The sequence below is a fragment of the Hoplias malabaricus genome, chromosome 1 (genome assembly GCF_029633855.1).
Source record: "Hoplias malabaricus isolate fHopMal1 chromosome 1, fHopMal1.hap1, whole genome shotgun sequence".
Classification (NCBI taxonomy): Eukaryota; Metazoa; Chordata; class Actinopteri; order Characiformes; family Erythrinidae; genus Hoplias; species Hoplias malabaricus.
In genome coordinates, this window is record NC_089800.1 from 68351213 (window position 1) to 68363465 (window position 12253).

General features: G+C 40.3%; 1 protein-coding gene across 1 annotated transcript in view; it reads left to right on the forward strand.

Moving 5' to 3' along the window:
• The window catches only part of fmn2a (formin 2a), a 61385-nt gene that overhangs the window by 15410 nt on the left and 33722 nt on the right, over nt 1-12253 (forward strand). Inside the window, exons 4-7 of the mRNA XM_066642133.1 lie at nt 1545-1547; nt 1670-2567; nt 2821-2987; nt 8113-8200. Coding sequence (XP_066498230.1) covers nt 1545-1547; nt 1670-2567; nt 2821-2987; nt 8113-8200 — 1156 coding nt within the window. The remainder of the gene's footprint in view (nt 1-1544; nt 1548-1669; nt 2568-2820; nt 2988-8112; nt 8201-12253) is intronic.

Genomic DNA, 12253 nt, shown 5'->3' on the forward strand with positions numbered 1-12253 from the left:
CAACACTTGCACTGCCTAAGCACAACATGTCTACGCTGGTCATAGTAAAAAGGACCAGTATTTGGTTGGAGCTTCCCTATCACTGTCTCCATGGGTTACAGGTGACGTAACTGTGTATAGTAGGCGCCATATTGGGGACCTACTCATTACTCAAACACACAACTCAAAAAATTTGGTGTTTAAATTGTTTTATTATTTCTGTCAACTTGTGGTCCTCATGTAAACGTTAAAATGTAAGAAATATGTAGGATCCCTACATATAAGTATGTATAAGAATAAGTACGGATCCCTGACTTATTGATCAGCATTATGTTTTCAACAGGACTCTGTTTCAGTCAGTAGAGGAGCTCGGGCTGCGTCCCAAATAGCATGAATGCAGAAACAATTATTTTATTACAGACACTCTGCCCTACGAAGGGTGTAGGGAGATATTCAGGATTCACCCTCAGCTTCACTGTGGCATGGAAACATCATTCACTGATCATGTCATTTTCAGGCAAGGAGAATTACTTTATTAATCTTTAAGCCAAAGCAGCAACAATGTAGGCAAACATTTGCAATGAAATATTACCTTTCAAAAATGTTATATTCTCACAGCGCAGATTTACTTTGTAAACAGGGGAAAAATAGACAAAAATGGATGTTACTTGTGTCTGTAGTCTCTACTGAATCATTCATTCATTGTCTGTAACTGTTTATCCAGTTCACAGTTATGGTGGGTCCTGAATTCACTGAGCGCAAGGTGGGAACACACCCTGGAAAGAGCACCAGTCCTTCTTAGGGCGACACACTCTCACAAAGACTCACACTTGTGGACACTATTTTAAGTAGCCAATCCACCTACCAACATGGGTTTTTACTGGAGGAAATTCAAGAAACCATAACAAAAACCCATGCAGACACGAAGAGAACACACCAAACTCCTCACAGACAGTCACTCTGAGTGGGACTCGTAGTCTCTACTCTTTACAAGAAAATAAATGAAACAAAAAATTTTATTTAAAGATTACTGAAGCCTGTGTATGAATAACTCACTCAATCCAATCACATGAGCAGAGAAATGCAATAGAGTCTAACATGCTAACAGTTTTCCATTAGATTCTATGATGAAAATGCTAATATGGCTAATAGTGGATAACTCTCCTTTTAATCCTCATTATGCAACACATTGGGATCCTTTACCCCCTAATGCCAAGAGGACATGGGCTTCTGTGGTTCTGAGTGTTGCAAGACTCTCTCCAGCATAGGTAGAGGAGCTGTGTATGAGATAAATATATCCATATTTCCCCTGTGTTTACATTAAAGCTACATTCTGAAACCAGACAATCTGTACCCAATATGGTGCCAATGCCAAAAAAAAGAGAACAAAATCACAACTGCGACACGTGGATAAAGAATCTCTATGCTGTATTTATGTTAGAATGCCATGCAGTCATGTTTAATTAAGATCTCTATCACTATAGAAAATATTTGTTATTGATTGATTGATTTAATTAGAGTAATGATCAAAAAACTTACTTCAGCTAAAAATAACTTTGTTACAGAATGTAAAACCAATTTATTATCTGGTAATGATACTAATTAGTTAATTAGTTATATAAATATAAAAGCATTTTTTTTCTAAAATTAAAAACAATTGTATGTTTCCTATCTACACTCCATGTAATAGGAATCCTCAGCAGGATCCAGAGATGGGAATTCCATAACAATCAAGCAACTGGAGCAGTTGATCAAAGAGTTAAAAGAGAAGATTAGCCAGCTGGAGAAAGAACAAGGACCTTCAAGTATTGTGGAGGAACAAGTGGCAGAAAAGAGAGAGAATTGTTTGAGCCTCACTTTGGGACATGCACTTTTTAAAACAAATGGACAGAAACTTCTCCGTGAGGCAAAATCAGTCGTAGTCCAAACTTCTCCAGTCAAGGAGACCTTTAGTTTTCCAGTGCCTTTGTCAAGTCAATCACGGACTACGACCGATGGTGCCACCTCACCAATGGCAGATGCCTATAAATGTACCTGCCAAAGTTTAAAAGAGGGGGAGCCTGGAACACAAGCCCCAATCCCTCCTCCTCCACCACTCACTATTTCAGGTATATCCTTAGTCCCTCCCCCTCCACCAATGGGACCAGTTAGGCCAGTACCACCACCACCTCCACTTCCTCCACCTGGGTTTGGATCTCCTCCACCACCACCACCACCACCTCCACCTCCAGGGTTTGGATCTCCACCACCACCACCACCACCACCGCCGCCACCTCCTTTTACACCAGGGTTTGGAACTCCACCACCACCACCACCATTGCCGCCGCCGCCTCCTGTTCCACCAGGGTTTGGATCTCCACCACCGCCACCTCCTCCTCCTGGGTTTGGACCTCCACCTCCTCCTCCTGGGTTTGGACCTCCACCTCTACCTCCTACTGGCTTTGGGCCTTTACCCCCACCCCCACTGGGTTTGATGTCAGTGGGCTTAGTTCAGGAAGCTGCCCCTTTGAAAGCTGTCATAGAACCACCACGACCCATGAAGCCACTGTACTGGACCAGAATACAGCTGCATGCCAAAAAGTATGTGTGTGTGTTCTTATTTCAAATGTGTGCTATAATTATACATAAAGAGTAAAGTTTATTAATATTAATGAAAGGACTAAGGTTAGCTGTGCTCCCTCACACATGGCACAAACTATATAAGTTCTACAAGTTTAAGTAGTTGGTGTTGCCAGGTGAAGAACTGTATTCTATGCAATAATAACAATTTTTTATTAATTTATAATTAAATCTAAATCATTCGTTTTAAATGCATTGTTTTTATTGTAATACCTCAAACAGTGGACCTCTCTCTTTTCTGCAGAGAACCAAACACTCAACTCGTGTGGGAGAAGGTGGAGGAGCCACATGTGAATTTTGAGGAGTTTGTGGAGCTATTTGCCAAAAGCACAGTTAAAGAGAAGAAGAAACCCATCTCTGACACAATCACCAAGTCAAAGGCCAAACAGGTCAGGTTAATTCAAAATTATTTTACAGATTAAAAACTAATATTGCTTGAACTCAGATGTCAGACTTTCCAAGTTTCCAGTTCCAAGTAGGAAATTCTGGAAATAATGGAGGCAGTTTTCCTAGTCAGAAAGTTGAGAGAGCCTCATACACCCTAAATTCAGAATCCAAGTTGGCAGCCCACATAGCAGCAATGTGTAAAAACAATAGTATCATACAGTTAGCACTTCTATCTATTGGTGTCACATTAAATCAGTTGTCCATTATGTGTATATGCGTAAAATAGTATAACAAGCTGTTATCAATAGGTGCTGCTAACAATGCTAACAGAGAACAAGCTAACAATGAAAACCTAGGGCATAGGGCTTTCTGAATGTTTAACTGGAACACAGACATCATTTCCAGATCCGACAGCCTACTTAAAGGAGATGTCTATGATTTAGGGAAACACTGTTTCCTCTGGTTTGTTTAAATTTAGAAGCTCTGCATTGTTTAAGACAAAATGGTATGTTTGAGGGAAAAAAAAAAACAATGACTGTACGTGGCTGAAGTTAATGTTGTCTGTAAGTTTTTATTCACTGTTGTTATTACCACAGAAGCTCATTTGTAACTCGAGTTGTAGTATCTTCAGTAATGCAGTTAGCAATCCACTATCTGACACAGCAAAAAAGTCAATATTACCCACCTATGGGCAGGAATAGAGTGATATCTTCATCTCAGTCTGTGCTTTTCAATGTTTGGAGTTCTCTTGTTTAAAAACTCTAGATGCCTTTTTTCTGCCATGAGCCGAGAGAGCCTATACCGGATGGAGACACAGACACTGGGGCGTCATAAACACATAAACCGGTTTCAAATACACAAACAGACTGGAGATGTAGCAAATGGTGAAAAAACATACTCAGAATTTTGTAAAAAATGTATTTTTATTAAAATCCTGACCATCAACTTTAAAATGTAAATGGAACACAGCATAAGCTTAGTTGCTATCTGTCAACTAAACTAAAACTGTTACTTAAACTGTCAGTGGGAATTATTGTAGTTAGTCTAGTCTAAACCCATGCCCTGTTTACCTTTAGCAAGTTTCTGATCAGTTGGTCAGAAATATTTGGGGTGCTTGGCCACTCTCTGTAGTACTGACACTGACATGTTTGTCTGTGATGCTGGTACCATTGGAACAGTGATGTAGGTGGGTTGATTAAAGTCAACAACATTGATAGGTTCAACATCCAATACTATCCAGAGAAGAGTGCCTCTGTGGTGTTACAAGGGATGGCTAGATATTCATATAATAAATGTCTATATAGTCATATACAAACTATATAAATGTCTGAGATATACTAATACATGCTGTATAAATGTCTGTATACACTTGTACAGTTCACTACAAAATATAATGTGACATAATACATGGTTTCACATATTTTTAAAGCTAGCATAAATACCCCAAATGTTCTGCAAGATTTCTGCAAAGTCCAATAAAATCTTTGGCGGTTCTTCCACAGTGTTGTGGGTAACATGCCTTTTATTTGGCATTGGAGAACGTCCATCCATTTACCACAAATAAAGGAGCTTGTGAATTAGCGGGAGGCACAACATACACAAAGCGATCATTTCCGAACTCGGAGTGCAATGTGGCGAGGCAGCCAGGAGGAGATTAATGATGTGGCTGGTGCTTCGTTAGGGACTACTCCGTTTCTGGGAGGGGGGGGGGGCGTTGCGATGACTCAGGGAACATGCTCATTCATGGCCACAGATGCAGACTGCGGCAAAGGGATGTCGGTTTTGTTTACGCGTTTTGGGCGTCACCAGGACGGCAGGAGCCTTAACACACGGAGTGATGAATAGTGAAATGAAGCCCTTGGAGAAAGTTGATATTGATCCATGTAGATGAGTAGTAGGTGGGTGAAATGGGGAAATGAGTAAATGAGTTGCAGGAATTTCTGTTATCCACCCAGTGTGTTATGCGTAAGAATGTACAACTATTACTGGTAAGAACTCAAGTTTGTAAAGGATTTGTGGCCGTTTCAAATCAAAGATATTTTATTTATTCATTCTCCCCCTCTCTCTCACTCTGGGTCTGGGTTAAGTTAAAGACCCCTCAGACCTCAAACCACTGGCTTACCCAGAGACTCCAGCCAGCCTGGTGTGGTAATGTGGTTATGCCACACTGTGTGTGTGTTGGACAAGTGTCCTGATAAAATGCACATATTCCATGTTGGTTATTTGAATCCTGTAAGCACATTTACTCAGTGTGGTCAGGGAACTTGGATGTGGCTTGAGAACTCGTGGGTTTGATCCCAGATGAATTCTACTGCTGTTGTGCCCTTACTAGCCAACTTGCTGTATACACACTGCCCACAAACAAACAAATCAAAACTATCCTCCATTTTCGATCCTTCAAAGTAGGCCCCCTTCGCATTGGGGCACATTCGGCAGTCAGTGACTGTGATGTTCTTTCATTAGTGAGGTATGTGAGGAACAAACAGAGGAGAAAATCCTCAGAGAATTTTAGTGCAGAATGTGATCAGCCTCACCAAGAACAGTCTGTCTGTCACAACACAGACAGGGATATTATACAAGGGATACAGTGCATTTTAAAACATAAATGTCCAGTTCAGAGTTCTTGGTGTGAGACCACAGATATTAATATAGAGAGATATGGAAAGTATAAATCATCTTCTCAATATTCTTCAAAATGATAGCCAGGGGCACTGTATGGGGTGAAATTTTGAATGGTCCTAAGGTTCTGTGACTGAAAGAGGCCCCAAAAAATTAGTTTTTTTTTAATGTTCAATATTAAATAATTAAATTTTATTATTCATAGAATTATTTAAATGATAAAAAAATTCCTTGTCTGGCAAAAATACAGCCAGAGCCTCTGCTTTGCCTCCCCCTTCTTTGAGTGGGGAGAGAAACATTGTGCTGTGCTTAAAACATTAAAAAAAGAACTTTGTTAAAAAAGGCAATTAACAGAAACAGAAAAAAAGAAACACAGGAAAGAGAAATGAAAGGATTAGGGTATGTCACCCAATTTTTCCACAAGGAACAGATGGGTGTAGTCTGAGAGTGATGGAATTTATCCCCATAATTACAGCACTACTCCCTAAAGGAGGCAGTGTAGGAGGGTACTTTCTCATACCCTGCTGCAAAATACACACTAAGTAGGATTGACATTAAATGTTGGAACATTTCTGGGAGGTCTAATGACTTTCAGTGACTGGAGGTCATGTACGGATGTTGAAAGTTTGTTGGATCGTTAGTAAATAGTGGCGTAACGTATCACAATGCTCAGTCGGATCAAATCTCGGTTTTTATCAGACGGTAATTTAAGTTTGCAGTATGTTGTAGCGAGCATCCAAAATAGGTTGGAATGGGCGTAACCCCCCATCCACCATCATACATACACATGCATATACTGACAGAGGGCTTTGTTAAGCTCAGTGCACATTTCCCAACACTACAGCCAACATGCATCAAAACACCACATAAACAGGCCCAAACATCTAAACAGTGACAGGTGCAGGGCCATGCAAATACATTGGCTTCTCATTGATTCCCAACTGACCCATGGGCCTCCCAAAGACCATAGATGACACTGCAGTATTTTGTGTCGCTGCTTCATTTGTATTAGTGACTTTTATTTTGACGTGGCCCTTTACCTATAAGTTAATGAGTCTATCTCTCTTGGTTTTTTACAATTTTTACACTTGTATAAGATGTTATACAACATGGACGAACAAACACACACACGTGAGAAGCAACAGCCAAAAACCAGGAAGGGCACAGGGATACAATAAAGTACTCGGTTCCAAGTACTATGCATCAAATTTGCCTAATGAAAAAGCAAAGAAAAAATCAGGGTTCAATCGGGTTGAGCAGATACCATACAGTGGAAAAGCACTAATACAATACATACCAGCACAACAGCAGCATTATACTGCTAAGGTAGTAGAACAGTAAATGCTGCCCCAACATCTTTTAAATCTTGGATCCCCTCCAAGCTCTGAGATGTATTTGAAATGTGGTGAGACTTGATTCCATTTCACTGGTGCTAAATGTCCTGCCTGTTGCCTGCAAATCAGTGCTAGCGGTGTCTGGTTTGGCATAAGACACAAAACCCCACAGAGATAATGGAAGTGTCGGCTTCTGCTTCTTCCTGACTCCACACAGTTTCTGAGACCAGGCGACCCTGCACTGGGATGAGGGAAAAGTGGAAGTGCATTCTTTGGTGTGACAGAACAACATCCAATGCCTTTGGCATATGTTACAATGGCACTTATGATCCAGAATTTATCGTCCTATATGAAACAATATCAGCTCCTGACCTCACCAGAGTTTATGTGGCTGAATGTCACAGAATCTTCACAGCAATGTCTCAATATCTAGGGTAAAGTCTTCCTAGGTGAATAGAGAATTTTACTGCAATAAAGTGCGGCAAGCTACACGTTAATAGCTTTAATTTGGTTTTCTGTTTTGAAAGCACTGTTTGAAAGCACTGTTTTGAAAGCACTGTTTTCACTGTGAGAAAAGTATGAAAACTGCTCTTGAAATCCAAAACTCCTTCCCACAAGAGCTACATTATCAGAGGTTATTTTTACTGTGCTTACATAGGATCCAATCTTATAAGGGAATCAGTCAGCTTTCTGAAATATCTCACACACATACGCACACAAATTTGTAGAGCATGTCGGCCCTGCACAAGTCCAAAATCAGGGGTAATGTTTCTGGACAGCTATATCATTTGCATAATTACACCAGTGCGCTTGGATGGCCTTTTCATACTGTGACCTGGACTTTAATGTGAATGTTTAACATTAGAGAGAGGGGGGGGAAAATGGAAGAAGTCAAAGTTCTGAGTCTAAAAAAAAGGACCCAGGACCACAAGGCCCTTATTAGGATATGGTCAGCACCGTATCAAATATCAGCAGCCTGTCAAAACATAATATTATATTTATACTGCATGTTTATTTAGCCTATTGTGTCACAGGTTCAAATGTTTTCTGGAACAATGAAAAAGTTTAAGTAGAGCTGATGTAGAATAAAAAGGTTTGATTAGACCACTCTAAAGTAATAAAAGCAATCTGCCTTATCTAACTAACCATTCATCTCTTTCTCCCTCTCTCTCAGGTGGTGAAGGTATTGAATAACAAGCGTTCTCAGGCAGTGGGGATTCTGATGTCCAGTCTACATTTAGATATGAAGGACATTCAAAATGGTGAGAGTTTTATTTAATTGAACATTCAACCATTTGCTAAAGCATGTATTGCAGGCAAATCAAAGTTATTATAATGGATTAAGAATAATACAGAACATGGATTCCAACTAAAAGTTGGAAAAGATACCATATCTGGATTTAGCCAGAGAAAGTAGCATTTATTCATTCATTCATTATCTGTAAGCGCTAATCCAGTTCAGGGTCGCGGTGGGTCCAGGGCCTACCTGGAATCATTGGGCGCAAGGCAGGAATACACCCTGGAGGGGGCGCCAGTCCTTCACAGGGCAACACACACACACACACTCACACACACTTTTGAGTCGTTAATCCACCTACCAGCGTGTGTTTTTTTGGACTGTGGGAGGAAACCGGAGCACCCGGAGGAAACCCACGCACACACGGGGAGAACACACCAACTCCTCACAGACAGTCACCCGGAGCGGGAATCGAACGCACAACCTTCAGGTCCCTGAAGCTGTGTGACTGCGACACTACCTGCTGTGCCACCGTGCCGCCCTAAGTAGCATTTAATAAGGTTTTAATTTATATATTGTATTCCAGGTTAGTCCTGACCCTGCAATTAAATTGGCTGAGACACATTCCAGTAGTGCCAATACTGCACAATAACGACACTCTGACCAAAGCCTTTCATGTATTACTCCCCAAAATACACATAAAACATAACAACGACACCAGCTTCGGTCTCTGCTGGCACACCTTTCCTCGAAGAGAGTAAACAGTTATGATGCACAGGATCCTTTACCCACTTGTTCAAAAACAAAAGGAAACAACAAGGAAAACAGGAAAATGTTACGTCTGTGTGATTTCTGTAGCTGCTTTCAGTACGAGTTGAGGAGCGTCTTATTTTTCTCTGTTGCTCTCATTCACAATCTCAGCAAGATGGCTCTGGAGTCAAACTGCACATACTAACACATATATCATTATGATTTAAACTCGATGAAACCATAAATAGACTGTGACATTTTCTGACTCTATCCGTTTATCTCTGACACTCTCCTGATTTAGACTGAGAGAAGCTCTAAATAATGCAGCCTTGGTTCCCATCAAAACTGGCACAAATGCAGACGGGCTCACTGGAGAGAATCAGGTTCAAAAATCCTGAAACACCACAAAGATCAAACACCACAGCAGTGTTCTCCCCCTGTCTAAACAGCCCTGTTCAGCCCTGTTCCTTTAAATGAGAATGAGCCACAGCTCAGTTCAGCAGGAGTTCTCTTTCTTCAACAAACATAATCTGTGCTATTTCTCTGTGCTCATTGTGTCTGCTGCTGTGATAAGAAAGACTCAGACTAGGAGGTGATTGCTTGCGTTTTCTCATTTAGTGACTTGGGCAAACCACAAAAACAGACTGGGTTGTTTTATTTCACAGTTTCTGTGCTGGTAGGAGATCCAGACCCCCAAATTATGTATAAAAGGTTATTGCTGAACCTGTTAAATTGAAAATGGAACACTTTAATATCTAGTTAATGATTAAGTAAATACTAATTTTAAAGAATTTTCATTCTCACTCACAAGTCTCTTCATGGCTCCTTTAGGACTCATAAGCACAAACTCAATCTCTCTCTCTCTCTCTCTCTCGCTCTCTCTCTCACCTACTCACAGTAACCTCCCCATAGTGATCATTGTGTTTACTCTCTTCAGTCAACACTCCTCAGAAACAACTTATCACACACTCATCATGTGACATTTATACTCAGGTCATGTGGGAATATTAAAGCCAATCAGGCTGAGTATCCCCTGGAGCATACACACTGTGAGAGCTGCTGTTTTACTGCTGTGCTGAACTGGACAAGACCGTCCAAGTAGAGGTCATCCGTGCCTTTGAGTGTTTTTGTGCACATGGGCATTATGACAGTGTACAGTCTATGGTCCGGATGTCCCTGCCATTTCTAACCAGGGGTTTCAGTGATTTAGCGTTAGCAGCCGTTCGAAAAGGTATGGTTACAGGAACAAGGATGGCTTAGGAGGAGAAATTACACAGTGAGAAGCAGTATTATTTCAGAACAGATTTTTTACAGGTTTGGATAGGATTCATTATTTTCTTCCCTCTGGCATCTGACTGATTTCTGTTCTACTAAGTGTAACCTAATCTTTATTTCCATGCTTTCATCTTCTGCTTCTATTGCTCTCGACATGCCCAAATGTGGCCTAAATGTGTGTGAAATATTATAATATTTTGAACCAATTTTCAAGTTATAATCCTGTTCTCTTTCCTCACATTGCTGTGATTCTTTTTACTGTTTTTCTTTTCAGTCCTTCAGCACCATGTCTAAACCCTGGAGCTAGCACCGTATTTCTTTCAGTTTTATTCTCTGAGTAAAGAGGACTCTGTTTGATCTGGTGTTTGTGAATGTTAGTCCACTCTCTCAGCATCAGACTGATCCACACTGCTGATTACACAGTTGTCAGTGTGTAAGAGACACTGAGAGTTGTCCTTTTTTCTGTTTGCCAAGGAAATAAATTATAAACAGAATAAAGCCAAACACACTGTCAACATGAGCAAAGCAGCGGGACTATAGGGCTCTTGATTATTCCATAAATATGTTTAAATTATTTATCATTATTCTATATACATATTGATGAGCTTTGTTGCCATTAAATATATCTAACAATGTCCTGAAAACCAGCTGGAAAAGGAAGGTTAGACCAGTGGTTCCTGCTGGTTTATACTGATTTATGCCAGCATGCAAATCTAAACATATGCTGGTTTTGGCGATGATCAGCATAACAGCTTTCTTTGCTTCTGGCCAGTTTTGTTTGCATTAGTGTTCTCCTCCAAACATGTGACACTGTGTTAACTGCAGTTCAAGAGCAGTTCAGTGGCCTTACACCAGATCACTGCTTAGATTAGTCTTGCTGAATTGTAGTTATATTATGAAGTTTCAGAAGACCAAAGATTTGCCATTTTGTGTTCTTATTTTCCACTGGCTAATGGTGATTGATAAATAACGCCAAGCCACAGTACACAGAATGAACAGTATATTAGCTCCTTCCTTGTTACCAGCAGCAAGACCGAGTCAAATGAAGGCTTATCTAGGCATTTCTGCTTTCTAAAACAAGTGACCAATAAATACAGCATTAAATAATTATTGGTCATTTGGTGCGGCACCCTAAGCCAAATAGTCCTCAATTATTTCAGTAGAACTGAGGTGGTCTATTTTGTGCACAGTTCTATTTTGCTGTGCATCTATCTCTCTCTCATATATATATATATATATATATATATATATATATATATATATATATATATATATATATATATAATCTTCAGTAGTAAATACAGCATTGTTCATGCAGATGTTCTCAGATGTTCAATCTGCTAATTGGTAGAATAATTTGTTTAATTTCTTTACTGTCCACAGCATATAGCTAGCATGTAATGAATGTAAAATCTAGCCTTACTAAAGACTTATTTCTCTGCTACAAGAAGGGGTGATTCCTGGTTCAGCAGGAGGTCATCTTCTGCAAAACAATGACAGAACCCAGTTGTGTTTCATTATACTGAGAAAATGGTGGACGAACACTTTCAACACCGGTGGCAAATGAAATACATCAACTAAATGTGTGTTTGGTTTGAGGACATAAACCACAAGTGTGGATGCTGAGAGAGAGAGAGAGAGAGAGAGAGAGAGAGAGAGAGAGAGGTGACAATGACAACCGTTCATTCCATCACACACTACAGTGAATTTGAAGCTGTAATGAAAACCAAATGAGGGAGAAACAGCAAGGAGAGAAATAGATAGAGGGGCAAAAGAAGAGGACAGAAGATGAAAGGGGGGGAATAAGGAGATTTCCTTAAGAACTTGAACCATTTTATGCATGTTTCTGCGCTTTCTTTTGCATAACTTCAGTAATGGCAGTGCAGTTAAACCTCGGACCACAAATGAAGGAAACCACTGCATTTTTGTCTAAACTGACCACTTTCACACACTCTCTCTCTCACACACACACACGCACACACACACTAGTGTTTATCCTGCATTGGGGTGGGGGTAGTGCGGTGACTTTGTAGCCCCTATACACACACATATG